Raw genomic sequence first — 27,944 nt, forward strand, 5'->3', positions numbered from 1 at the left:
AGGAATAAACTTGCTCTTCTTTTTTCCTCCAGCCGGTTACAGAAGACATGTAATCCCATTTGAGGCACAGGACCGGGGAGCTTCCCACTTGCAGTGCAGCCTCGCCAGCTGTCTCCCCTTGCGTTTCCTGCTGGGCTCCTGGGCCTGCGGACCAGATGAATGTAGCAGACCCCAACATTTCCAGCCGTCTCCTGCTCTCTTTGTCCACGCTTGGCCATTGGCTCTCCTCTTGCAGAGGCTTACACCATTTCCTCCCCATTTCCTTTGCATCAAGCCTAGCCCTGATCCATGATTTCTTCCCAGCTCCCTCCCCCATTGCCTCCTGGGCCCAGGGAACCACATGGAACCAGCCGTACCTGGCATGGAGGGCAAGGGTGGGTATCTGAAGCATGAAGCATAGGGCTGTCATTTTATTGGACAGGACCTTGGGACCAGAGGGGACAGGCACTAGCCCGAGATCACACAGCCAGTCAAGGGCACATCCAGATCAAAAGCCTCCTGACTGCTAGTGTCCACTGCTCCATTCTCCCCGCTTCCTCACTCTGTTTTGGCAGGGCACAGACTCACATCCTGACCTGTGCACAAACAGGCACCGCTGGACACAAACCCATGTACATAGCCCACCCTTGTGCACAGACACAATTCCTTCATCACCCAAGCAGTATATCTCAGTTTATGAGCCAGTCTCACATCCTTTGTCTGTTTAAACCTTATGAAACTCTTACGGAGCTAGTACTGACAGGACCAAGATTAGCATCTCCAGCTTATAGACCGGAAATGGAACTCAGAGAGGTCAGATGATTGCCCAAGGTCACACAGCTAGTACGTGCCAGAGTCAGGACTAGCACAGGTCTCTTAACCCCTAGTTCCGTGGCTGTTTCCTGAACACAGACACAAACACCACGCAAATCTCTGCATCTGGTTAGTCACTGATGCCTAGTACCCACCTTTGGATTCATAAAAGCACACCACCCCACTCAGGGTCTGCCTCAGAGAGTTCAGAAATACAGAAGAGGGCCTCCCTGCCTAAAATCCCTCTCTCTCACCTGCTGGTGGCAGAATCCTGTTACCAGCGGACAAAAGCTGGCAGTTCTCCTAATCAGAGCACAGGCTGGGAACACAGGCCCTGTGGGAGAGAGTGCCCAGTGACCTACCACTCACCCTGTTGCGGAACCTTCTGGAAGGTGAGCTTTGCCAGGGGGAGGGGGCGAGGAGCTGGCTGGAGAGAGAATACTCTGAGAGGACCTCGTGGAAGGGTTCAGTCCCCCTGCCCTGCACTTTCCTTCATCCTTCCTCCAAACCATTCAGGAAGCAGGAAAATTGGGGTTACAAGTATTTTTCCTCCTCTTCTTGAACCATCTCTCTCAGGAACCCTCAGCCTCCTCTGCCTTTCCTTCCCTCCCTTTCTCACCACCTGTGTCAGTCCCTACCCCCTTTCCCTTGTCTTCTCTTTCCAGCTCACCCCTTCCAGGGAGGACACCAAGTTGACACCAAGGCTCCCCACTGCTTGCTTCGTATCCCTGCCTGCTCCCGCCCCTGCTTCCCTGAGCTGACAGAAAAATACAATAAACTTACTGTAAAGAAGATGTTCTTCTTTGTGTGTATGTGTGTGTGAGAGAGAGAGAGACAGACAGACAGACAGCCACAGACAGACTCGTCTCTGGGGACCTACCTGGATCTCCCAATCTTTGGGATCAGACAGACCCAGAGGAGAGGTGCCAGGCTTCCAGGGAAAGGAGATGAAGTTTCCCCCCTGGGAGGGAAAAATTCTCTGGAGGTCCATCACCCACCTGCCCACCCCACAGGGCCTTGTGTGTGCAGGAGGCCAAGACCTTGTAATCCTGTGCGTGTGATGTACTGAGAGGGAGAGGCCGCAGGGGTTGTGTGTGCTCTACACATGCATGTGCGTGGTGGGAAAAAAGGACCAAGAGAAACTGTAATGTGTGCATGCTAATGGTGTGCATCCCCAACAGAAGTGTGAGTTTGTGTTCCAGGAGAAGGAAGCGGTATGTGTGTGGGGGCAGGTGGGGGGGGTGGATATATTCTTTTAGACCTGTGTCCACCAGCCCCGCCCCCAGCAGCCCCAGCTCCATCACAGCCTCCAGCACATACCCCACTGAGCTACACCCAGGGCGCAGCCCTCACGGATACACACAGTGACACACGCTTCCTCCGCCCGAACAGCCAGCTCCTCAGTCCCCGAACACCACCAGCTGCCTCTCTGAGCCTGTGTTCGTGCGGAAAACCGGGGTGGGGTGGGGGCAGGACACGAACCGTCTCACCAATGAAGCCGGTTCCCCGCCAGCGTCCTCGCCCCCTCCCTGCCGGCGCCTTCCTTGCCCCTCCCCCTCCAAGTCACCGCCGTCCAGTTCCCCGCCCCGCACTCGCCCCCGCGCCCCCCGAGCCGCTTCCCTGCCGGACCCGGACCCGGGGCTCACGGGAGGCATGCCTCCGGGAGAGGGGGGCTTGGACAGATCTGGGGGGGGCAGAGACTGAGTGAGCGGCGGACCGAGACCGGGAGGCTGGGACCGAGGAGGGGGAGGGAGGCCCGGAGGGAAGGAGGGAGGGAAGGAGGAGGGCGGGCGAGCTGGAGCCGGCGGGCGGCGGGAGCCCGGGCGAGCCGCGTCGGGAGTGCGGTCTCCATGGCAGTGCCGGGCGCAGCCAGAGGTAAGACGACCCCTGCCCTGTCCCCCGCGGCCCCCTCCTCTCCTCCCCCCAGCCGCCTTCTCTCCCCTCCGGCCGGCCCCTCCTCCCCAGCCACCTGCTGTCACTGCCCTGGAGAACACGGTGGGTGGCAGGAGGGAGGAGTCGCCTGACCTTACCCCTTCACACAGAAGGGCGAGGGACCCCTGACAGCGGTGGAGTCCCCCAGATCCTCCCTCCCACCTTCCTCTGATCTTTCTCTGTCCTTCACCTCCTCTCTGTCCTTCACATCCTTCCTCCCTCCCTCCCTCTCTGACTCCCCATCTCTTTTTTCCTAAACCCACCCGCTGGGCTTGGGTGAGGGTAGGTGGGAAGGGGTGCCAGGCTGTAGGGGAGAGTAGTGGGGGGGGGGGAGCGCTTCTGACCAATTCCTTCCACCTCCCTCTGGCTGGCCATTGCCATGGCAACTAGGGTATACTGGGCTCCGGAGGGAACAAAGGTGGGGGGCGGACTAGGACCTCTCAGGGAGGGCTAGGATCTGAGATTCTTACACAGGAAGTAGACCCTCTCACTTCTGTGCCCCATTTTTACCCCTATTTGCCCCCAAAGCCATTATTTCATCCTTCTTGCCTCCACTCTGTTCAGGGTTTCATCTGATTTCCTCTTAGTCCCCTCCCAAGGGCTCACTGAAGCTCAGCTTCAGGAAATTCAGGACTATCCTCCTTCCCATCAGAGGGAAACTGAGGCTGGGGCATGGGAGGAAAGAGTGGAGGTCTACCAGTGGGATGCTGCACCTTATTCAACATTGGGCTTTTTCCTATTTCCTGCTCCCTCGTTCCATGCAACCCCTCTTCCCTCATAAGCCTTCTTGTGAAGGGTCTCTGGGGTTTTCCTTCTATTTTCAGATACTATCACTTTGCCCCTTCTTTCTCTTCTGCTCAAACTCTCCTCCTTCCCCCTAGTTCCCCATCTTTCCATTTCTGGATGCTTCTGATGTCAGCGGTTTCCCCGCCTTCAGGTTCCCTAGCCCCCCCCCCCCCTCCTCGGTCCCTGGGCTTCCTTTCTCCCATCTTCCCAGGTCCCTAGTGAGCTAGAGGGGGATCATGCAGGCTTGGGGGAAATGGGGCTGAGCACCAAGAGCCCTGGGCCCAGGAGCTGGAGCATCGGGGAGGAGCTGTATTAGCACACATATCCCAGTTTACCATGAACCCTCAAGAAGAAACAAGTCATGTATCTGCCATCAGTAGCCCTGAAGAGAGATTCAGGGACATGAAGATAGGGATTGAATACTACTGAGCAGAGGATATAAGAAGAAGGGACCAGGGAATGACAGAGGGAGGAAAAAGGGCTGAAAAAGGGTAGGAGACAGGAGGTCAGAATATCTTCTTTCCCTGAAGGTCTGGAAAGCAGGGCTCTTACCTGTGTGGGCTATGTGATTGGCCATCTGGCTTAAGGCAGGAGAATGTTCTGAATGACCCTATGACCCCTAGTAATAGGTTGTTTGCATATACTTTCCAGAGAAGGGGGCACAGGAAGTCAGCTGGAGACCAGCCCAAGCCCTACCTTTGCCCTCCCCCCCACCACATGTCGTTTCTCCCTTGCAGTTTGTCCAGGTGGCTGAGCCTTACCCCCACACCCCTTGGGGTGCCCAGAAGATCCCAGGCTGGTCAAGAACCAGAGGAAGAAGAGAACTGGAAGTCCCGGCATGGGGACCAGAGCTCCTCAGCCAGCCTCGTAGTTGGGAAAGCAGTCAGCTTGCTCCTCCCGCTCCTCCTCCCCCTCCCCCTCCCCCTTCCCCTCAATCACAGGGATACTTCAGGAAGGGCCTCACCCGCTATGGAGGCTGAGGATCACCTCTGCTGACCCTCAGTCTCCTCCCCTGCCCTCCACACCTGACTTTAGCTGGGTCGGTCATGCAATGCTGAGCAGGAAGGTAGGCCTAGCCGTGGCCTGCTTCACTACAGGGCAAGGATTGTACGCATAATGGGTGTGTGTGTGAGTGGGGCTCCAGGGTGAGACCTAGCCCCCACCCCCAGGAGTTCAAGGGGGGGTGGGGGGACCGAGGATAGGATGGCTCGGGGCGGGGCAGGGGCAGAGGAGGCCTCCCTGCGCTCGAACGCATTGTCCTGGCTGGCCTGTGGACTCCTGGCACTGCTGGCCAACGCCTGGATCATCCTCAGCATCTCGGCCAAGCAGCAAAAGCACAAGCCGCTGGAGTTACTGCTCTGCTTCCTGGCGGGCACACACATACTCATGGCGGCTGTGCCCCTCACCACCTTCGCCGTGGTGCAGCTACGGCGGCAGGCTTCTTCTGACTATGACTGGAACGAGAGCATCTGCAAGGTCTTTGTGTCCACCTACTACACACTGGCCCTGGCCACCTGCTTCACAGTCGCCTCGCTCTCCTACCATCGCATGTGGATGGTGCGCTGGCCCGTCAACTACCGCCTCAGCAACGCCAAGAAGCAGGCGCTGCATGCTGTCATGGGCATCTGGATGGTCAGCTTCATCCTCTCCACGCTGCCCTCCATCGGCTGGCACAACAATGGCGAGCGGTACTACGCCCGTGGCTGCCAGTTCATAGTCTCCAAGATTGGCCTGGGCTTTGGCGTCTGCTTCAGCCTCTTGCTCCTTGGGGGCATTGTCATGGGGCTGGTCTGTGTGGCCATCACCTTCTACCAGACGTTGTGGGCCCGGCCCCGGAGGGCTCGGCTGGCCCGGAGAGCGGGGGTTGGGGGTGGGGCCAAGGGGGGTGGGCCAGGGGGTTTGGGTACCCGGCCAGCTTTTGAGGTGCCAGCCATTGTGGTGGAGGATGCCAGAGGCAAGCGGCGGTCCTCGCTGGACGGCTCTGAGTCGGCCAAGACATCCCTGCAGGTCACCAACTTGGTCAGCGCCATCGTCTTTCTCTATGACTCACTCACAGGGGTGCCCATCTTGGTGAGATTGGGGTCCCCCACCTGCTATCCCTAATATCCAGGCCCTAGCACAACCACCTGACCTCGAAGTCATCAGCCATACAGCAGCTCCGCCGTCCACCTTCCTCTTTTCTGCCCACCCCTGCTACATTTGTGAGCCCCCCACCTCTGTCATCCGTCTCCTGGTTCCCGTCACCCCCAGCCTCATCATCTGTTTCCCGGTTGCTGCTGCTCAACCCTGTCATCCGTCCTTTACTGCCTCCACCTATCTTCCAGCTCCACCATGTACCCTGTGTCTCCCTGCTTCAGCCCCTGGACCTCCATTCTCCATTCCCTGCCACTCTCCGGTTACCACAGGGCCTCTCAGCACTCTGGGTGGAAACCCCAGAGAGCTCACCCCACCACCCCAGCTTTTTGCATCCCCATCTAGTCCCTCTTCCTGAATTTCTCTCTGTGTTCAAGTTTTCTCTACCACCTCTGCTTCTCCCCCAACCCCTCGGGGGCTTTATCTTCACTACTTGCCCCTGATCTTCCTCTGAATCAGTCCCTTCCCCTCTGTTCATCCCATTCCACCTCCAACTTTGCCTCTGTCACGATCCTCTGTGAACCGGGCCATCCTTTCCTTCTTGTCCACCCACTGCACTAGGATATTCGATCTGGGGTCAAGTGGGACCTCTGAGCTCTGGGTCGTGACCCCGCGCCATTCCCCATCCTCCCGCTAGGTGGTGAGCTTCTTCTCCCTTAAGTCGGACTCGGCTCCGCCGTGGATGGTGCTGGCTGTGCTGTGGTGCTCCATGGCGCAGACGCTGCTGCTGCCCTCCTTCATCTGGTCCTGCGAGCGCTACCGTGCCGACGTGCGCACTGTGTGGGAGCAGTGCGTGGCCATCATGTCGGAGGAGGATGGCGACGACGGTCAGAGGAGGGACCGGGCTTTGGCTTTCCCGGGGGCTTGGACTCCCTCTTCTGCCCATTTCTACCAGCCCTTCTCCGTGTGGGGATGGGCTGCCCTTGAGTGCCCCCTGCTGGACGGAACCCGCGCCACCCTTGGGCTGACTCCAGGCTCCCTTTTCCCTAATCACGCAACCTGATGTACGCCCGCCCATTGCTTCCTTCTGTACTGGGAGCTCCCTCCACTGGGCGTCGGTTCCCCCCTGGAAGCCCACACTACCCAGCTTTGCCTCCACTCTCCAGGAAGAGTGCCTGAGAAACAGGCCAGAGTCCTAACACAACCATAAAGGAAGGCTGTGGAATTAAGGGGAGGTTAGCCTCCCTGAGACACACCCCCAGCTACAGGGACAGTTGTTGGGGGTGGGCTTGTAACTGTTTCAATAAATACGTCTGTATGTATGAAGCACTAGGGACTAAGCACTGAATGCAACAGATGTTAGACGCTCCTGCTTTTCCTCTTGGAGCTTACAGACTAGTGTGAACAGAAGGATTCTCTAGGGAGCTTAAAAAGGGGGCAGGAAGTTTTAAGGGGGGGAGAGGAGGGGAGTGGGTATTCCCTGCCTGTAACCACTCTGCCCCTTTTCTCTCCTAGATGGCGGCTGTGATGACTATGCAGATGGCCGAGTGTGCAAAGTTCGTTTTGATGCTAATGGTGCCACAGGACCAGGGGGCAGGGACCCCACCCAGGTGAAGCTGTTGCCTGGAAGGCACATGCTGTTTCCCCCTCTTGAGAGGGTCCACTACTTACAGGTATGGGACTAGGGAATGAACCTCCTATTCTGGGTATCCCCGTTCTTCTTGTGTCCAGTCTCTGAGAGCCATCCTGACTCCCCATTCCCTAGCCCTGGCCTGCAGGGCACCTAAGGGGTAGGTGAAAGAAAAGTGTGGCAAGAGAGGCTTCCCTTCAGACCTCTCAGAACCAGGTTTGCCCGTCAGAGGATTTTTTTTTTTTTAAGTTTATTTTTGAGAGAGAGCAGGGGAGGGGCAGAGAGACAGGCAGAGAGAGAATCCCAAAATCCCAAGTAGACTGCACACTGTCAGCGCAGAGCCGGATGTGTGGCTCCAACTCACAAACCCGGAGATCAAGACCTGAGCTGAAATCAAGAGTCTAACGCTTAACCGACTGAGCCACCCAGCAGCCCCCAGAGGATGTTTTGCAAAAGTTTAAGGGGGTGAAGCCATCTTGCAGCGTCCCCACTTAGGTTCCTGCCTTTACCCCCTTTGTCCCTATAGCCCTCTGGGTCTACTTGCTCCTCTCCCCAGGTACCCCTGTCCCGCCGTCTGTCCCATGATGAGACCAACATCTTCTCTACACCTCGGGAACCAGGCTCCATCCTACATAAGTGGTCATCCTCTGATGACATCCGGGTCCTCCCAGCCCAGAGCCGAGCCCTGGGGGGCCCTCCTGAGTACCTGGGACGAAGACAAAGGCTGGAGGATGAGGAGGATGAGGAGGAAGCTGAAGGTGGGGGGCTGGCCAGCCTTCGCCAGTTCCTGGAGGGTGGGATGTTGGGGTCAGGTGGGGGACCCCCACGGGGTCCTGGCTTCTTCCGGGAAGAGATCACCACCTTCATTGATGAGACACCTCTGCCTTCTCCAACTGCTTCGCCGGGGCCCTCTCCTCGCCGGCCCAGGCCCCTGGGCCTCTCACCCCGCAGGCTTTCCCTTGGGTCCCCTGACAGCAGAGCCGCTGGACTTCCTTTGGGCTTAAGTGCAGGGAGACGCTGCTCCCTGACAGGAGGTGAGGGGAGTGCAAGACCTTGGGGAGGATCCTGGGGCCCAGGTAATCCCATTTTCCCCCAGCTGACGCTGTGAGCCCAAGTGGGCCTGCAGGACTCAGATGAGGGGCCCTGAGTATCACCTGTTCTGGCCCTAAGCCTAGGGCAGCTGCCTCCAGACTCCGGGGAGATGGGCGCTGGATCTGGGGCCCGGAGCCCCCGCTGTCTCCTATCTCGATGACCAGAGATGTCCTATTCACCTTCCATCATCCTTAGCAAATTGTATTAAAGCCTGAAGTGTTGCCATGGAAACCTTGGTGTCCATTGTACTAGAGTGATAAAGGATATGATTGGAGGCTGGGAGGTGGAATGGCTCAGCGAGGACAAAATAGAGCAGGGGCTGTGGACAGAGGCACAGAAATACACCCGGAGAAGGACAAACTCAAACATGAAGACATCCACAGGGACGGGCATATAAGAGCATCTTGTGCTGGGCATGGGGGGACACTTGAGTGTGCTGGTTTGGGGCGTGAAGGATCTTTGTTCAGATTGGTGGAAGGTGGTTTCAGGGTGTGATTCCATCTGCCATGCTCCAGCTCTCCTCCTTCCCCCAGATCCACCTAAGGCCTCACTTTCTGGGCAGGAAAGGATTTGGGCCTGACTTGGTATCACAGGCCTGCATCCCATGTTGCATTTTAAAGGTCTTTTTCCAAAAGTGTGTGTGGGTAGGTGTATGGGAGGCTTCCACACTCCTCGTCCTGGACTCAACAGTGTGTGGGCGGGGGTGGGCGGGGCACAGAGTGGAGGGGAACACAGCTGCGGTAGCTACATTCACCCCATGGGCCTCAGGGTTGGAGTCGAGGGTCCTAAGAGGCTCCCCATGCTGTTTTCCAAAGCACCGGTCCCGCTCCCGTTCCAGCCCTTTGCCATCTGCTCTTCACGGCCCGCCTGTTTCTCGGCCTCCCACACTACCCTTCGTCTTAAAGACTGCTTTCTCCACTCGCTTCCAGGCTTCCTGACTTCTCTGGCTCTCATAGTGGCCAATATGGGTTGAATCTGGGCTCCATCAGCACTCCTTGGCCCCGCTCATTCCTTCTCTCTTCCTCTCCTCCCTCCTCTCCCTCTCTCCTTCCTTTCCCCTCCCTCTCCCATCCCCCTATCCTCTCTCTCCCTCTGGGCTCCCGCATTCCGCTTCGGCAGCCGGCCGGCGCCTCCGGCACCATGCTCCGGCTCCTCCGGTTGCTGCTGCTACTGCTGCTGCTGCCTCCGCCGGGGTCCCCCGAGCCCCCAGGCCTGGCCCGGCTGTCCCCGGGTGCGCCCCCCCAGGCCCCGGACTTGCTCTACGCGGACGGGCTGCGCGCCTACGCGGCCGGGGCTTGGGCGCCGGCCGTGGCGCTGCTGCGGGAGGCGCTGCGGAGCCAGGCGGCCCTGGGCCGCGCGCGGCGGGACTGCGGGGCGCGCTGTGCGGCCGAACCGGGGGCCGCACTCCCCGCCGTGCTGCTCGACGCCCCGGACTCCGGGCCCGGCCCGGCGCAGGGGGCCTGGGAGCGGCTGCTGCTTCGCGCCGCGCTCCGACGGGCCGAGTGCCTGACCCAGTGCGGGGTGCAGAGGCTGGGCCCCGGGGGCGCGGCGCGGCTCCGCGTGGGGAGCGCGCTCCGGGACGCCTTCCGCCGCCGGGAGCCCTACAACTACCTGCAGAGGGCCTACTACCAGGTGCGGGAGCTGCCCGGGCCCTTTCCGGGTCCTGCCCCGACCCGCGCTGCGCTGCTACTTGGAGCTCGCCAGGAGAGGGCGGAAAGCCGGCGCCCGGGACTCCGGGTGGGGCTGGGGGGGGGGGGGAGGGCGGTCAACGGACCTCTCCTTTTGAGCAGGTCCCATGAAAACCACGTCAAGTACCTGTTGCGGTCGCCGAGGGACAGCCTAAGGGACAGTGGGAGCAAAGTTGGAGCGGGGCTGGGTGGGTTCCTGAGACAGGGTGGAAATAGATCGGAGACGGAGGGAAGGGGCCTGAAATGTTAGGTCTTCCTGAGACCTACGTGGGGTGATAGCAGCCTCTTCCTAGGAGCGAAGCGGAGGGGATGGGGGGAAACCCCACCGTTGGACTGGAAGTATTGGCGGGGGGGGGGGGGGGCGGTGCGTTGAGTGTGAACCTTTGCCTGGCAGGGGCAAAGCTGAGGAGCGGTGAGGCCGGACGTCTGGGGGGCGGGCCGCAGCTACTAGTTCAGTAGCTAATGCCTACGTGGCTGGGGAGAGGGGGGCGCTGGTCCCACACACCTCAGCTCAGGGTCCTAGAGACCTGCGGGTTTTACTGGCCGCTCAGGTCTCCCCCACTTCCCTACCGCACTTAGCCATCACTTGCACCTTATCTCCCAAACTGAGGCCCTGAGGTCCCTCTGCCCATATCGCACCCCCTCCAAAGTCTTGAAACCCCTCTTTCCTTAGCAACCGGACTCCTGAACTTCCCCAGAATACTGGTTTCTAGGGGGTCTGGAGGTTGAGAGATGGACAAGTCTTCCAGATGGTCTCGGGGCAGTTCCTGCTGTGCGTGTGGAATGGGAAGGCCAGTGAGGGGGCAGAGAGAGAGGTCTAACCCCAATACCTGAGGGCACTAACTTCCTCATCCTTCCCACTTCTCAGCTGAAGAAGCTGGACCTGGCAGCCGCCGCAGCACACACCTTCTTTGTAGCAAACCCAACACACCTCCAGATGCGGGAGGACATGGCCAAGTACAGACGTATGTCTAGGGTGCGGCCCCAGAGCTTCCGGGACCTGGAGACTCCCCCATACTGGGTGAGACCCTTTGACTGGCTGGGTCCATGGGGCTCACTGGGCTCTGACCTGTGTAGCTCAGGTGTCAGGAGATGCGTGTCCTCAGTAACCCTGGATGGAGAGTCCCTCTCTGGGACTTAGCTTTCTTCCTGAGGATCACTCAAGTCCCGTGTTCTACCATTCCGATCCTGAGACCCACCCTATATTCCCCAAGGTGAAGTGGGGTCTGGAGTCCATGCCCTAAATGAGACCAACGCCCCGCCCCTTCTTTCTACTCCCCAATCTTGTTTGGCACCCTGCCCCCAGGATCTCGGGTGACCGCCCACCCCCCTCCCCGACAGGCAGCCTATGATGATGGCCTGGAGCTACTGGGGCGTCAGGAAGCAGGACTGGCACTGCCCCGGCTAGAGGAGGCCCTGCAGGAGAGCCTGGCCCAGGTGGAGAGCTGCCGGGCTGGCTGCGAGGGGCCTGAGGAGCAGCAAAGGGAGGAAGAGGAGGAGGAAGGGACTGGAGGCCAGGGGGGCCTCTATGAGACCATTGCAGGTAAGGAGCTGGGGGTTCGTGGTGCCACGGAGAGAGGCATCACAAGCTGAATGGTTCACCTGTGTCCTCTGCAGGGCACTGGATTCGGGTCCTACAGTGCCGGCAGCGCTGTGTGGGGGACACAGCCACACGTCCTGGCCGAAGCTTCCCTGTCCCTGACTTCCTTCCCAGCCAGCTGAGGCGGCTGCACGAGGCCCATGCTCAGGGTCAGTTGGGGAAGGGTGACTGGGGTTGGAAACAGGGGAAGTGAAGGTTTGCCTCTGATGGTATCCTGAGCCCCATCTCTGCATCCCTCCCATCTGTCTCTGGATCTCTAGTCGGTCAGGGCTCCGTGGGGACCATCACTTCAGGAGAACTCTCGTTTGCTCTCCTTTGGCGCCGTTGTGGAAAGCTCGGGAGATGGGTCACAGGGCTCCTTCTGCCCTTGCTGCTTCTCACCTTCCTTTAATCTCTCCTCTCTTCCTCCCCTTTGAACTCTGCCTGTACAGCTCAGGTATGTTTGAGTAAGCTTTGGAAAGAAGCAATGGATGAGTGTGCCTGCCAGGGGGAATGGGGGCTCTGGAGTTGTTTGGCATTGGGAGACCACCTTCTCTGGCTCGGCCTCTGTCTCCCCGTCTTCTCTGCCTCTGCCCAGGGATCACTGCCCTTCTCAGTCTCTGGGCCCCGCCCCCACCCTCTTGCTCTGTCTCCAGTGGGGAATCTGTCCCAGGCTATGGAAAATGTCCTGAGTGTCCTGCTCTTCTACCCGGAAGATGAGGCTGCCAAGAAGGCTCTGAACCAGTATCAGGCCCAGCTGGGAGAGCCGAGACCTGGCCTCGGGCCAAGAGAGGTAACCCCCTGCTCCATCCTTACTCTGTGAGGTAACCCGAAATCAAATATACCTGCAGAGTCACCCGGACTCTGTCTCCCCATCTGGTCCACTACAGGCAACCCCAGATCCTCATCGGACTTGTCTCCGCTCCCTGCCCCCCACTTCAGTCTCTCCTTCCCGAGTTCATGTGCCAGCCATCCCCCTTCCCTGAACTTCACCACTCCTTGCCCCTGCCTTATGTGTCCTCCTGTGCGCGCACACAGATGCGCGCACACACACACACTCCTCCCCCCACCATCCTCCAGCCTTAACTTCCCTGCCCCACTCTCCTTGTCTCACCCCCTTCTCCCTGCTGCCCACCCTGCCTCAGGACATCCGGCAATTCATCCTTCGATCCTTGGGGGAGAAGAGACAGCTCTACTACGCCATGGAGCACCTGGGGACCAGCTTCAAGGATCCTGTGAGTATCTCCCCTTCTCTCCATCCTACCCTTCATTGTGCCCCCAGGAGGAGGAGAACACTGATGCCCTCCATTTGTTTCCCACCCTCCCTGGGAGGCTTGGAGAGGAGTCTGCATTCCCAGTTTTTCAGGGACAGAGGCAGGTACCTGTAGTAGAGGGCAGCTTTGGGGTCATGCGGGCCTAGGTGTTGGTCTCTTCTCTGCCATAAACAAGCTCTGGACCCTCACTCACCTCAGCCTCAATTTCCTTACCTGTAAAATGGGAACATCACACCTGTCTCATGGGACTCTTGAAACCACAGCACTAGCTAGAAATTAGAGAAAGTTCTGTTGCTGCTGCTTTCATTACTATTCTTTTTATTGTAGTCATACGAGGAAACGAAAGGGCAGAGTTTTGTTCATTGCTAGGATGATAGCATAAAGCAGGTTTTCTCAACCTTCTTGGCACCATTGACTTTTTTGACTTGATAATTCTTTGTAGGGGAGCAGAAGGGGGCTTTCCTAGGCATTGTAGAATGTTCAGCAGCTCCCTTGGCCTCTACCCAATAGATGTCAATAGCACTTTCTGAGTCATGACCATCAAAAATGTTTCCAGACATTGCCAAATGCCCCTGTGGGGCAGAATCTCCTTGTTTGAGATCCTCTGGTTCAAAGCATAGCCTCTAAAGCTAGTTTAGTATGTATGTATGTATGGATGGATGGATTTTAAGAAGGCTCCACACCCAACATGGGGCTGGACCTCAGGACCCCAAGATCAAGAGTCACATGCTTTACTGACTGAGCCACTAGGTGCCCCTCTAAAGCTAGTTTGAGTCTCAACTCTGTCACCGACTAGCTGTGTGATCTTGGGCATGTTACTCTACTTCTCTGTGTCTTAGAGTCTTTTTTTTTTTTTTTAATGTTTGTTTATTTTTGAGAGAGAGACAGAGAGACAGACACAGAGCATGAGCAGGGGAGGGGCAGAGAGAGAGGGAGACACAGAATCTGAAGCAAGCTCCAGGCTCTGAGCTGTCAGCACAGAGCCTGACTCAGGGCTCAAACCCATGAACCTCAAGATCAGCCTGAGCTGAAGTTGGACACTCAACTGACTGAGCCACCCAGGTGCTCCTGTCTTTTTTTTTTTTTTTAAGTTTTATTGTTTATTTTGAGAGAGACAGAGAGACAGACAGAGAGAGAGAGAGACAAAGAGAGCCCATGAGCAGGGGAGGGGCAGAGAGAATCCCAAACAGGCTCCACACTGTCAGTGCAGAGCCCAATGTGGGGCTCAAACTCAAGAACCGTGAGATCATGACCTGAGCTGAAATCAGGAGTCGGGACACTTAACTGGCTGAGCCACCTAGACACTCCTTAGAGTCTTCAACTGTAAAATGGGCACATTAAGACAAGGTGTTTCATAAGATTGGAGCACCTGGGTGGCTCAGTCGGTTGAGCATCTGACTTCGGCTTGGGTCATGATCTCACGGTTTGTGAGTTTGGGCCCTGTGTCGGGCTCTGCTGACAGCTTAGAGCCTGGAGCCTGCTTCGGATTCTGTGTCTCCCTCTCTCTCCGCCCCTCCCCTGTTCACGTTTTGTCTCTCTCTCTCGCTCGCTCTCTCAAAAACGAATAAATGTTAAAAAAATTTTTTTTTTTTAAATTTTTTTTTTTTCCTTCAACGTTTATTTTTTATTTTTGGGACAGAGAGAGACAGAGCATGAACGGGGGAGGGGTGGAGAGAGAGGGAGACACAGAATCGGAAACAGGCTCCAGGCTCCGAGCCATCAGCCCAGAGCCCGACGCGGGGCTCGAACTCACGGACCGCGAGATCGTGACCTGGCTGAAGTCGGACGCTTAACCGACTGCGCCACCCAGGCGCCCCAAAAAAATTTTTTTTAATAAAAGGTGTTTCATAGACTATTGTGGACATTAAACAATAAAGTTTCATGTAGTCCACTTTTGTGTATAAAGTTGTTAGAACAGCACCTGACAAATAGTTCTATGTAAGCAGTTGTTGTTGTTACAGAGTTTGGCCCAGCACCCAGGGCTCCTGACAATGAGTCTGGGGCTTTTCTCACCTCTACCTTCCTCTCTGAAAGTTCAGAGTCTAATGTCAGGGGTTCAGGCTGGATGTGGTGGGTGATGGTGCTTTTCCTAACTGTCCCAGGATTCCTGGACCCCAGCAGCTGTCATCCCAGAGGCACTTAGAGAAAAGCTCAGGTAGGAGATGCCCTGTGGTGGGAGTGGCCTGGCCTGAGCTGGAAGGTGAGGGAGGGGTCCTGGAAGGTCTGGATTGGCCTGTGCATCCACTGAGTATGTCTCTCACCCCTGAGAGAGGATCAAGAGAAGAGGCCTTGGGACCATGAGCCGCCACAGCCAAAGCCCTTGACCCACTGGAAGGGTAAGTTCCCAGGAGAGCAGGAAGCAGGAGCTGAGAGGGCCCGGGGGCCGCCAGCTACTGCTGGGTCTGCCCCCAGGGGGCGCTCAACGCTCTCTGTCCTGTTCCTTCCCCTGCAGATGTCCTCCTCCTGGAGGGAGTCACCCTGACCCAGGATGCAAGACAGCTGAATGGGTCAGAACGGGCCGTGTTGGACGGGCTGCTCACCCCAGCTGAGTGTGGGCTGCTGCTGCAGCTGGCCAAGGTAAGAAGACCTGTGAGTAGGCACTGTTGGCTAGTTAGGGACCTCAGGCTCAGCACACCCAGCCTGCCCCCTGTTCTGCCATCTCTGGTTCTCCAGGGGCCCTGTGCCTGCCACTACCTCGCCGCTGTGGACAAGTTCTCTTCCTCTTAGCTGAGGTGGGGTGGGTGGACACTCTTTACAAAGGAATTTTGCTAGAAATTGATAGGAAGAACAAAACAAAAACCATGAAGGGATAAAAAAGGGTGAGTGTGCGGGCGAGGATTCCTTGATTAGCCGAGAGTTTAATTATCGGCTTGGCTGATAGCTTAGCAGACGCACAGGCGTCTTCTTCCATCCATTGTATCCCCTGCTCGTTTGGGTTGAATGATCCATATTCACCAGGTTGAGTCTCAGTGTGCCTTCCACACACACTCACTGAGTATCTGCTGTGCACTCAGAACTACTGGGTTACAGGGGGAGGTAGACGAACGTGGACCTGCCTTCAGGACCTCACTGCATAGAGAAAGAATCAGACACAGAGACACATAATTAGAGCGAGGGGTAAGTTTGCTACATGTACCCATCCAAACAGAAGCACCAAAATGCAAAGTCACAGAAGGCTTACTGGGCGGAGGGAGGTAGGCTGGCATTTGAGCTCAGTCTTAAGGATAAGTTAACAGGCAGAGAAGGGGAAGAAAGCCAGGCTGGAAGGGAGAAGGACAGGGGGTACTCTGGCAAGTGCAGTAGAGCACGGGAGTTAAGAGCATGGGACAGTGATTACCTGGGTGAGCTCACGCGGTGTATTTTAATGTCTCCGAGCCTAGTTTCTTGAGCTGTAAAACAGGGATAAAGGCAGTGGTTCTTTTAAGGTTGTTGTGAGGTAGTACATGGTAAAGGTGTTAGAAGAATATAAAAAGTGCTTAGGGTTAGCCATTATCTATTATCTATCTATTATCTATTATCGCTATTATCATCAGGCTGTGGATCATCCAGAAGAGGTCCAGGGGAGAGAACCCAAAGGTGGAGGTACAGAAGAGACGGCGAAGGGCCTCCTGTACCCTACCAGGGAGTTTGTAGGCAGTGGACAGCTTATTGGAGAATTTAAGGAGGGGTTGAGCAGGGTCCTGAGTCACCATCCTGCAGAATTGGTAGATCCCTCTAGTGGCACTGTGGAGAATGCAGTGGGCGAGGAAAGTAAGGGGAGAGGCTTCTGGGGTGATGCAAGCATGCCACTGCCTTAGGTTAGATCTTCATTGCAAGGAAATGGAGAGAGGGGACAGATGAGAAAATATTTAGAAAGTCAAAGATAGAGTAAGTTCAGGACTAAAGGATAGAGTCAGGGATAACTCCCAAGTATCGGACTTTCTTTCTGTTCCTTCATCACACTATATTCATTCAGCCCTCAGGACCTTTGCACTTACTATTTCTGCAGCCTGGAACATTTTCTCTCTCACATGTTGAAGTGGCTCCTTCATACCATTTGCTTTTTTTTTTTTTTTTTAATTTTTTTTTAATGTTTATTTATTTTTGAGACAGAGAGAGACAGAGCATGAATGGGGGAGGGGCAGAGAGAGAGGGAGACACAGAATCGGAAGCAGGCTCCAGGCTCTGAGCCATCAGCCCAGAGCCTGATGCGGGGCTCGAACTCACAAACCGTGAGATCGCGACCTGAGCTGAAGTCGGACGCTCAACCGACTGAGCCACCCAGGCGCCCCATACCATTTGCTTTCAATTTGGATGTCACCTCATCAATTAGCTGTCCCCTAACCACTGCCTGGGTACTCTCAAGGTTGAAACCCCGTTTTAATTTTCTTTTCTTTCTTTTTTTTTTTTTTTAATTTTTTAATGTTTACTTTATTTTTGAGGGAGAGAGAGACAGAGCATGCACAGAGGAGGGGCAGAGAGAGAGAGAGTCACAGAATCGGAAGCAGGCTTCAGGCTCTGAGCTGTCAGCACAGAGCCCAACACAGGGCTTGAACTCACAAACTATGAGATTGTGACCTGAGCCAAAGCTGACGCTTAACCGACTGGGCCACATAGATGCCTCCGTTTTTTTCTTTATACCACTTGTCACCATCTGAATTGATCTGGCTTGTTTATTCATTTATTATCTCAACATATGAACTGCATGAGAGCAGGGACCTTTTCATGTTCACAGTTGTGTACTCAGTGCCTAGAACAGTGCCTGACATCTAGTAAGCACTCAGTACAAATTTGCTGAATGAATAAATACAAGGAGAGAAGGTTAGATGGCTTGGGTGACCATGGAGTTTATATGCAGGGTTACAGGTAGTGGTTTCAAAAAGCAACCAAAAGAATAGGTGTCAGGAAAAGGACATCCAAATACCGGGAGACCCCCAGGTAATGAGACTCGCATAGGTGGTTGGGTAATTGGGACTCAGCATCAAGGGTCCTCACGTTCTCCAAGAGTGTGTCAGGTGGGAAAAGGTCAGAGACCTGCTGTCTCCCCACCTTGAGCTGGTTGGGACCTTGCCTGACTATCAAACCTCCTGCTAGGGCCTTGTTTCTGGAGAGACTCCTGTATTATTAGCTCATCAGGAGTGAATGCTCAAGCCCATCCTGCCCCGCTTCCCCAACAGCCCTTAACCTCTCAGAGGCCCCTTCCCCACTGTAGGAAGCTCTCCAGCGTTCTGGGCATAGAAGCCCCCCCCCCGGTGAGTGGGATTCCATATCTTTACCAGAGAGTGACAATACAGACATGAAGATAGTCATTCTGCGCGAAGGGCAGCAGCTCAGGGAGGGGGGCCACCAGAGAACCTTGGGGGCTTCTAGCTTCTTGCAGGAAGCGGGAGGATTGGAGGAAGGTCTTGTATCCCTGTGGGCAGTGAGGTGGGAGATAGCCTGGGACCCAGGGAGTATGACTCCACAGCCGACTCTCTCCCTCCACAGGATGCCGCTGAGGCTGGAGCCAGGTCTGGCTATCGTGGCCGCCGCTCCCCTCACACCCCCCACGAACGCTTTGAGGGGCTCACAGTGCTCAAGGCTGCACAGGTGAGAGGAAGCCCCCCTGCCCTGGTCTGAAGCCCAGAACCGGAGAAGAGGGTACGCAGGAGGCTGGGAACCCGGGCCTGGGCCTCTCCTGTGGAAGGGCTCTCCGGAGACCGAGAGTACCCGAGTCCTCTGCCTAGAGTTGGGGGTGGGGTAGGCATTCTGAGACGTGGGGACCTGGGTTATGGTCACAGAGCCAATGGAAGGGGCAGTTTGGGCTGATGGACAGAGCCGGTTGCTGAGACTCCAAACCCGTGGGTGGAGAGCAATGGAAGTAGGGCAGGGGCTGGGTCTGGGCTGTCCTTCCATGGTCCCCTCCTTTCCCGCCCTTCCTTTCTCCGCTTGCAGCTGGCCCGGGCCGGGGCCGTGGGCAGTCAGGGGGCTAAGCTGCTTCTGGAGGTGAGCGAGCGCGTCCGGACGTTGACACAGGCCTACTTTTCCCCGGAGCGGCCCCTGCATCTTTCCTTCACCCACCTGGTGTGCCGGAGTGCCATAGAAGGTAATCGCCAGGGACCCCAGCTGTTCCTCCCCAACCTCGAGCCCCTGTTGGGCACTGCACACCCTCAGCAGCCCCCGCACTCTATGGCTTTTCTGACTCCCCTGCCCCGGTGAGGGCCTGGCTGCTCGGCCCGGCGGTGATCCCCCGAAGCCTCAGGGTGGGTGTGGATGGCAGTGGATGGGCCCCGGGGGTGTTCACCAGGTCCCTTTGCTTCCCAGGAGAGCAAGAGCAGCGCATGGACCTGAGTCACCCGGTGCACGCAGACAATTGCGTGCTGGACCCTGACACTGGGGAGTGCTGGAGGGAGCCCCCGGCCTACACCTATCGTGACTACAGGTGGGCGCCCCTCACCCCCAGGGGTCAGGCAGGCGGGCCTGGGTTGGGGGTCTCACTGCCTGCTGTCTCCTTCCCTTTCCAGTGGGCTCCTCTACCTCAATGATGACTTCCATGGTGGGGACCTGTTCTTCACAGAGCCTAACGCCCTCACGGTCACAGTAAGCAGGGTAGGGGGTGTGGGGGTGTCACAGGGAGCCCAGCTGTGGACTCAGGATTCAAAACAGAAGGTTCCCAGAGGCAAATGCAGGGAAATGGCCTGGGGCCACCTTAACCCTTTCCTTTCCTGGCCTCCCCAGCCCTTTCCACCACTGGTCTGTGTTCAGGGGCTCTCTTAGAGGTTGATTACCCCTCCTCAGGGGATCTCGAGTGGCCCCTCCACACCCTGCCTTCAGTGTTTGCCTCACCTCCTTAGGTAGAGTGGGTAAAGCACAGGACCCCCAACCCTATTCCAGGCATAAACCAGGGGCTAGAATTGGGCAGAAGGAGAGGGGCAGTGAGTTTTCATCATTTATTCCTCCATTTTACCCACTTAGCTTCTTCTCCGCTAATGCCAGCTACTGATAATCCAAGGCCTCCTTGAGGTGGAAAAATGTCCCCAAGATCCTTATCCCCAGTACCCAGAGTCTGGTACTGCATTCGCACCCTCAGATTGCATCACCCTGGGTCCAAAGGGTTGGGCAGGGGTTGGGAAGGGACTGGCAGGAGGCCCTCCATGGAGGCCCCTTTTCTTTAGCTCCCAACTCCTCTAGCCTTGGTCTGGCACTTGTGCTCCTCAGGTTGAGGCCGATTTCTCATTTCCCCCAAGATAGGCCCTGAATTCAGGAATGGGAAGTGATGGGTAGGAGAGCTGAACATTTTGTGCCCCTGCCCCCATCCTGCTCTAGGCAGTCGGGGCCAAGTTCTCTGAGAGCACCTATCCCTGGAGCTGAACCTGCCCTCACCCCCCAGGCTCAGGTTCGTCCTCGCTGTGGACGCCTCGTGGCCTTCAGCTCCGGTGGGGAGAATCCCCACGGTGTGTGGGCTGTGACGCGGGGACGGCGCTGCGCCCTGGCACTGTGGCACACCTGGGCACCTGAGCACAGGGAGCAGGTGAGGAGGAACAGGAGCAGGAAGGGATGGCCCTCCTGGTGTGTGAAGGATGAGGGGCAGGGGCTGAGATGCCCCAGGGAGGGTCCTTGGGGCAAGGCGATGCAGGGGATTGGGCCAGACTCTCCTCCCCACTCCCTAGGAGTGGACAGAAGCCAAAGAGCTACTGAAGGAGCCAGAGGAGGAAGAGGAGGAGGAGGAGGAGGAAGAGGAAGAAACGCCAAGCAGAGACCCTTCCCCAGAACCCCCCAGCCGCAGGCTTCAGCGGGTCCAGGACAGAGTTGGGAAACCACCTCGGGTCCGAGAGGAGCTGTGAGGGACTGAGCCAGCTCCTTGGGGAGGTGGCCACTTGACTTGTGAAGGGCCGCCTTGATGCCAGGACCCACGAGAGGCCCCCATGTGATGAGAGCAGAACAGCGAGCTCTCTGTCCCTGCACCCCTACTCCCTTGGGGATCACGAGGGCTGTCCAGCCCTGGACTCAGAGGACAGTGCACAGACGAGCCTAGAGCTCACGAGGCCTGGCTGATGGACCTCCAGCCCTAGGACAGACCGAGGACACTATGCCTCCCTGGAAAGAAATGGCAGGGATAGGACCCGACTGCTTCCAATGTGAAGGATGAGAGGGAGGATAGCCCCAGTGCCCTGTCCCAGCCTGTAATAAAGAGCTGAAGATCCCTCAGCCAGGGCCCGATGGAGTGTATCACAGTTTCTCTGGTGTCTGCAGAGGGGAGTGGCTGTGGCTGGCCTGGGAGGAGACAGGTGTCTTTGGGCCTCCCAGAGGCGGGGCCACTCAAAGCCTGTGATTTGTCAGGGAAATCTCGGCCACCTGCTCCCCGCATGCAAATGGACCTAAACCCCTGACAGCTGCTCCTTGGGCCTCCAACTCTAAGCCCCGTCTTCCCTCTCTGAGCTTGACCGAGACATAGGGCAGCCTGATCCCTCTGGTTCCAGCCTTCACAGCCCCAGCAGGACTCCGTGAGTCATGGTGGCAAGGAGTGGGCCAAACCCCAGATGGGAGCGGGGTCGGGGTTGCTCCCGCTTCCCACCCTTGGTCCACTCAAAGCAGGGACAGGCCCGTCCATCTTCCTCTCTGGATCCCCTGTGCCTTTCCCCACCCCCCAGGATCAGACCCAGGGGCAGCTGGTTGGGGTTTGTTGAGAAGAAGGATTATCCAGATCAGTCCCTTCTAATCTCAGCTCCTGCCTGCACCCTCCCCATATTCACCGTAACCCTCTTACCCCCCCTTCCCCACAACTCTGAACTAAGAGTCAAAATCTTGGGCATTGACGATGAGCCACCTCTCACCCTCCTATTCTGGCTCCTGGACTGGTTGCTAGGCAGGCCCTGACTGCCACGATCATCAGCGTTGGTGGGGGCAAGGGCCTGGCGGGGTGGGGGGTGGGGGGGCTGGAGCTGTGGTTGCTTCTGCTCTTCTGCCCCCCTCCCAAACCCCAAACTTTAATCCTCACAGCTTTGCTCTAATCCCATGGGGCCTGATGCTCTTATCTCTGCCTACAGGGAGACTGGCCCAGGAAGCACCCCTCAGCCCCTCTTCCCTCCAGGGCTTGTGAGGGGCTGCTGCTCTCTATAGCCCCACATCCCTGTTCCCACCTACCCACCGCCCCAGGCTGGGCCCAAGTCTCTCTGGAAGCTGCACACCTCCCTTCCTGCCCTCGCCCCACACCGTTGCCAGCTGATTTCATTTGCCTGACGTCGTCGTTGTCGTTGCCCTACCCTTCTCTGTCAGTGCTCCCCCTGACCCCCCCACCCCCAGAGTTGGGGCCAGGCCAGGCCAGCTCCTCTGGCAGCAGAGCCGGGGCAGGTGACGGGTTGGCGTCGCAGCTGAGGGAGTGAGGAAGCGCCTGGAAACCTGGGAGAGGTCCAGTCAGAGTCCAAGTAAGAGGGGGCTGGCCTGGCTCGGCTGTCTGGGGCTGGGGGCTGCAGGGAGGGCTCGGGCAGGGCTGGGCTTGGCTGTGCAGGGCTCCAAACGTGAAGGGGCTGGTGAGGCAGTGGTGCAGGCCACCCAGTCGTCTCTCAATTTCTTGTAGTGGGTTCCAGCCCCTGAGTCAGGTGCGGGGGAGAGGACAGAAACGTGGCCTGGTGGGGACCCCCCCCACGCTTACCCCTTGTTCCCGACAGGAGCCGGAGCTACCCCTCAACCTGTCAGCCATGGGGGAAATGGAGCAGCTGAGGCAGGAAGCGGAGCAGCTCAAGAAGCAGATTGCCGTAACCCCAGAGCCCTTCCACAGGGGGACCCCAGAAAACATGGAACCGGGGACACGAGGGAGTGTGGATGGGGGTGGGGGGGAAGGGGGCTGGATTTACTCTTGAGTGACACCTTAGAGAACCCTGACCTGGAAGTGGCCAGAGACTTTCTGAACGTGGATCTCAAATTTGAGATGTCCCCCAAACCCTAGAGCCCCGAAGCCCACCTACCTCAGAGGCCCATGCACCCACTACCCTCACCTTGTGTTGATGCTCCCCTGATGTCTGCTTCTCCACCCGCCCCCTCCCCAGGATGCCCGGAAAGCCTGTGCTGACATTACTCTGGCAGAGGTGAGACCTCCTGTCCTACCCCCTAAGGCAGGGCCGGAGGGCATGGCAGGGGAGGGGAGGGAAGCTCCCTGGTGCCCAAGCTTTAGTACAGCGTGTCCCTAGAATGAGGAACCACATTGATTAATTCATTCGACAAACATTTAGTGAGATCTGCTGTGGGCCGGCCCCTTACTGGAAGCTAAGAATGCAGATGATGTCCCTGTCCTCACCCATAACACAAGAATGATCACATGCTCTCACAGGGTGGTGAGGATGAGGAGAGGGACGGTGCTTTGCAAATCACAAAGCCCTTATAGACCAGTTACTAGTTTTCTAATCGTGTCCTCCACCAATTCTAAGGGCACATCTTTTCACATTGTGACATCTCTGAGATCAAGATGCGTCCAAAAATAGATGATGCCTTACATTTATAATGGGCAACATGTTTTCTTTCTCAGTGATACCTAGAGGCCTGGTGCTTCTTAGAGTTGGTGGCACCTTATATTGGATTAAATATGTTAATAGTAAGAGGGAACATTTACTGAACACTTGCCGCGAGCCAAACACTGGGCTAAGTTGCTTAGATACGTAACTGCGTTTAATTTTCATGATGACACCATGAGTTGATGCTACAGTAAACCTCATTTTGCAGATGAGGAAACAGGATCAGAGAGGGCGAGTAACTTGCCCAAGATACCAAAGCAAGTAAATGACAGGTCAAGGCCACTGACTCGAGCCTGAGCCTAAGTCTAGAAGCTGGATAGAATTTAAGAGACATAGGACCACAAATTTCAGGAGGTGCCGTTCAGGGTCATGGGGCTGCCCTGGGTGCCCAGGGAAAGAGATAACCATCTGCAGGTGTTGTATGGGACCCAGCTCCCAGTGGCTTGGGACCGCGAATGTGTGCGTCTCTTCCCAAGTCCGTGTTTGGTGACTTCACACTGGCAGCTTGAAACTGGTCAAGGTGGGACTATTTACATGACAGAAATCATTCTCTCTTGTCTCCTCCTCCTCCATCCCACACTGGAGAGGTGCTTGTCAAACACCTAGTGACGTGCCACTAGCCATGCATGGTCTCTCCCACATCAATTGAAGCCACTCCAAGGCAGAGATTTATTTCTCTAAGGCTGGAGGCCTGACCCAGAGCCTGGCACAGAACAGAAACTTGTGCAGATCAGTGGTTGCGACACTGACATCTAGGTAGGTGTTCTACTCACCCTGATTTCTAGTGCCCCCTTTTCTACAGCTGGTGTCTGGCCTAGAGGTCGTGGGGAGAGTCCAGATGCGGACAAGGCGGACGTTAAGGGGACACCTGGCCAAGATCTATGCCATGCACTGGGCTACCGACTCCAAGTGAGACTTGAGAGGCACCCAGAGGTCGGGGGTGGGGAGGCAGGAAGGAGAGGCTTGGGTGACATGGGGTGCTCTCTGCCCAGGCTGCTCGTAAGTGCCTCGCAAGACGGGAAGCTGATCGTGTGGGACACCTATACCACCAATAAGGTAGCTGCCCCCCACCCCTCCATCCCCCTGTCCTTCCTTTGGGGCATTCGTTGTGCCTACCCTCCCCTGCCCTCCCCACCTGGGAGCTCTGCTCAGGTCCTGCCTCTGCCCACCCTCCCACAGGTGCATGCCATCCCCCTGCGCTCCTCCTGGGTTATGACCTGTGCCTATGCCCCGTCAGGGAACTTTGTGGCATGTGGGGGGCTGGACAACATGTGCTCCATCTACAGCCTCAAATCCCGTGAGGGCAATGTCAAGGTCAGCCGGGAGCTGTCTGCTCACACAGGTAAGTGGGAGACCCTCTCTTCCAGTCCCTGTTGCGAGAAGCCCAGGGAAGCCCCAGCACCAGGGTGCTGTGGGCCTGCAGCCAGGGCGCTGTCTTGACCACCCCCAGGTTATCTGTCTTGCTGCCGCTTCCTGGATGACAACAACATTGTGACCAGCTCCGGGGACACCACTTGGTGAGGACAGAACACCGTGGGTGCCGGGGCTTGGGGCGCAGCTCTGTCCTGGCCTTTCTGTGACAGTGTGACAGCTTCCTCTCCTCCGGCAGTGCTCTGTGGGACATCGAGACTGGGCAGCAGAAGACTGTGTTTGTGGGACACACAGGGGACTGCATGAGTCTGGCCGTCTCTCCTGACTTCAAACTCTTCATTTCGGGGGCCTGTGACGCCAGCGCCAAGCTCTGGGACGTGCGGGAGGGAACCTGTCGGCAGACATTCACTGGCCATGAGTCGGACATCAACGCCATCTGCGTGAGCCCCGCTCTGCACCCCAGCTCCCGGGAACCCCTCACCACACCCAGCACATGCATCCTTCATCCCGGCCCAAGCTCCCTACCCCTTTCTTTTTTTACTTTCCTCTTTGGCATAAGTTCACCTTACAGAAAAGTTTCCAGAGTAACCAAAAAAGTTCCCGTCTACCCTTCACCGGGATTCACTGCTAACACTTTACCACATTTGCTCTATCATTCTCTCTCCATGGAGGGAGGGAGGGAAGCATGGAAAGACAGACAGACACATACACCTAGATGTGGCTACAGATACATTTTATTAGTTTTTTCCCCTCGGTCTTTTGAGAGCAAGTTGCAGATTATCACGACTCTTTACCCCTTAAATACTTCAGTGCATGTTTCCTAAAAACAAGGCCATTTTCTTCTGTAGCCACAGTATAATTCTTAAAATCAGATTTAACATTGACACGATATAGTCTATCGTCTATATTCAAATTTCACCAGTTATCTCAAAAATAATAGCAACGGTTTGGCTTTGTTTTGTTTCTGTCCAGGGACATGTATTGCACTTCCTTGCCATATCTTTTCAGTTACCTTTAAACTGGAACCTTTTTCTACTTTTGTCTTTCGTGACATTGACATTTTTGAAGAGTACAAACCAGTTTTCTTTAGGCTTTCTGTCCATTTGAGTTTATCTGACATTTCATCGTGATGAGATTCAGGTCATGCATTTGCACTTGGCCCCGTACTTCCACGCTCTGATCCAGCCTGGAGCCTGGAGTCTGGGACAGCCGCCGCCCTTCTAGCCATGTGACCCTGGGCAAGCTGCCCGCCCTCCCTCAGCCTCAGGCTCTCGCCTGCAATGTGGAAATAAAGTCTGCTTGCCGCGCTGTAGTGAGGGGCAGGTGAAGGGTGTAGGGGAGCCGCTGGCATGTGGCTGGCGTGGGATAAATGTCAGCGGTGAAGAGCACTGGGGGACGGATAGGCAGAGAGGCTGAGGGAAAGAGCCTGTTCTGGAGCCACCAGGGCAGGAGCCAGGGAGAGAGCAGGAGAGGTAGCGGGCTGCCCAGGTCTGAGTCCTGACCCCCTTGCCACCTGTACTCTCAGTTCTTCCCCAACGGAGAGGCCATCTGCACAGGCTCAGACGACGCCTCCTGCCGCCTGTTTGACCTGCGGGCAGATCAGGAGCTGACTGCCTACTCCCACGAGAGCATCATCTGTGGCATCACCTCCGTGGCCTTCTCCCTCAGCGGCCGCCTGCTCTTCGCAGGCTATGATGACTTCAACTGCAACATCTGGGACTCCCTGAAGGGCGAGCGTGTGGGTAAGGGCCGCCCCCGCCCCCCCCCACACTTCTGCCACCTCAGCTGGAAGGACCTTCCTACTAGCTTCCTTCCTTGGGACCCTCTCACCACTGTTCCCTAATTCCTGGATGACTCTGAGCTCTATCCCTAGAATCTAGTCCCCCTTGGCTCCCAATCTAGGGCCATCTTCTCTAGTGGCCCTTCTCCACCACCTAATGAGATAGCTGCTTCCCGTGAAAGGAGCTTCTGTGTCACCCCAGACCTGTGGACCTTGAATGTCCAGTCACTTCTGGATTTCCAGGGCCTCTGCGGTTTCAGGGGCATCCACTGAAGGAAAGGGCAATCTCAGGAAACTGCAAGAAGCCCCATCAAGGAGGTCTAGAGTGACCTGAGGGCCCTGACCCCAACCTAGGGGCTTTATCTAGGACCACCCTGGTCTGAAGTTGAATCAGATGGGGTGGCTTCTTCTCTTGGGAGAGGCCACGTGCTGAATGAAAACAACACTGGCCAGAGGGTCAGGATCCAAATCTGAATTCTGTCCCTTAGGCTCTCAGGGCCCTCGGGCAAGTCACTTCTCTCTGGGCCTCAGTCTCTTTATTTGGAAACATAGTAATGAGACTAAAGAGCTACCTCCCCATTTTCTAGGGCCCATCAAGGTGCCCCTGGCTTTTTTCACAGCACACTGACACTGCCAGCCTTCTCCTGTCCCTCCCCGCCCCGCACCCCGCCCACCCTCCACAGACATTGGCCTCGAGAGAAATCCTGCCCCTTAGGGCTAATCCTCTTTCAGTCCCCACCAGGGGCTCAGAGTCCATGGCCAGTCTAACCTAGAATTCCTACATGTGCACATGAACTGTCTGCCAAAGCAGGCTGACTCCTCTCCCTCTTTCTCAGGCGTCCTCTCTGGCCACGACAACAGGGTCAGCTGCCTGGGGGTCACAGCTGACGGGATGGCTGTGGCCACTGGCTCCTGGGACAGCTTCCTCAAAGTCTGGAACTAAGGAGGCTGGAGGAGGGGAGGTAAAAGGCCACGAAGACACAGCTGCCCCTCCCCTGCCCAATTTTTTTCTAAGGTTTCTTTAAGTTTTCTCTTCTATACCCTAGCTGCCATTCCCACCCAGCTTTGTCCCTTGAGGGCGGTGGGGAAAAATGGGGAGTCTGCCTTTGGGAGGCATTATCAGGGACACGGGGGCAAAGAACTGCCCCATCTCCTCCCATGGTCTCCCCTCTCCACGGTCCTGCAGCTTCTCCCTTAATAAGCAAGGACAACTGACCCCTCCCCAGCCCTTGGCAAGCCTAACAGGCTTCCAGTCTGAGGCCCCAGGCCCTAGAATTCCTCCCCCCAGAGCGACTACCTTTATCCAGATCTGGGTGGCAGAGAGCACTCAGCCCTGTGACTATGGCTCTGGCACCACTAAGATCCTGTCCCTTGTCTCCTTCATGATCTCTCCCTTTTCTACCTTCTTTATTTCTCTCCTAAAGCACCTGCAATAAAGTGTACAGGCCTGGGATGTCTGGCTTCTGCCCCACTTCTGTTCC

The 27,944-nt window shown here is 56.6% G+C and overlaps 4 protein-coding genes across 5 annotated transcripts in view; all 4 read left to right on the forward strand.

Moving 5' to 3' along the window:
* Positions 1 to 1,586, forward strand: part of CD4 (CD4 molecule) — a 42,094-nt gene extending 40,508 nt beyond the window's left edge. For both annotated transcript variants that reach the window (XM_030321565.1, XM_030321566.1), the window contains exon 10: positions 33 to 1,586. Coding sequence is in view for 1 of the 2 variants with exons in the window: in XM_030321566.1 (XP_030177426.1) it covers positions 33 to 63 (31 nt within the window). In the remaining variant the exon portion in view is untranslated. The remainder of the gene's footprint in view (positions 1 to 32) is intronic.
* Positions 1,587 to 4,693: 3,107 nt separating this feature from the next.
* Positions 4,694 to 8,536, forward strand: GPR162 (G protein-coupled receptor 162). Its single transcript, XM_030323196.1, has 4 exons — positions 4,694 to 5,580; positions 6,281 to 6,470; positions 7,099 to 7,256; positions 7,770 to 8,536. The coding sequence occupies exons 1-4, from the start codon at positions 4,714 to 4,716 to the stop codon at positions 8,319 to 8,321; spliced, it is 1,767 nt and encodes a 588-aa protein (XP_030179056.1). The 5' UTR covers positions 4,694 to 4,713; the 3' UTR covers positions 8,322 to 8,536.
* An 889-nt stretch (positions 8,537 to 9,425) lies between these two features.
* On the forward strand, positions 9,426 to 21,012 carry P3H3 (prolyl 3-hydroxylase 3). The gene is made up of 15 exons (XM_030321569.1): positions 9,426 to 9,937; positions 10,862 to 11,014; positions 11,335 to 11,536; positions 11,611 to 11,742; positions 12,229 to 12,365; positions 12,718 to 12,807; positions 14,949 to 15,001; positions 15,115 to 15,182; positions 15,299 to 15,423; positions 18,313 to 18,414; positions 18,760 to 18,910; positions 19,129 to 19,246; positions 19,329 to 19,404; positions 20,195 to 20,335; positions 20,475 to 21,012. Exons 1-15 carry the CDS (start codon positions 9,446 to 9,448, stop codon positions 20,646 to 20,648), a joined length of 2,214 nt encoding a protein of 737 aa, XP_030177429.1. The 5' UTR covers positions 9,426 to 9,445; the 3' UTR covers positions 20,649 to 21,012.
* A 70-nt stretch (positions 21,013 to 21,082) lies between these two features.
* Positions 21,083 to 27,916, forward strand: GNB3 (G protein subunit beta 3). The gene is made up of 10 exons (XM_030321570.1): positions 21,083 to 22,229; positions 22,473 to 22,559; positions 22,851 to 22,889; positions 24,115 to 24,221; positions 24,305 to 24,368; positions 24,492 to 24,654; positions 24,763 to 24,829; positions 24,922 to 25,123; positions 26,209 to 26,425; positions 27,300 to 27,916. Exons 2-10 carry the CDS (start codon positions 22,503 to 22,505, stop codon positions 27,404 to 27,406), a joined length of 1,023 nt encoding a protein of 340 aa, XP_030177430.1. The 5' UTR covers positions 21,083 to 22,229; positions 22,473 to 22,502; the 3' UTR covers positions 27,407 to 27,916.
* The last annotated feature ends 28 nt before the right edge of the window (positions 27,917 to 27,944 follow it).

The sequence above is a fragment of the Lynx canadensis genome, chromosome B4 (assembly GCF_007474595.2).
Source record: "Lynx canadensis isolate LIC74 chromosome B4, mLynCan4.pri.v2, whole genome shotgun sequence".
Classification (NCBI taxonomy): domain Eukaryota; kingdom Metazoa; phylum Chordata; class Mammalia; order Carnivora; family Felidae; genus Lynx; species Lynx canadensis.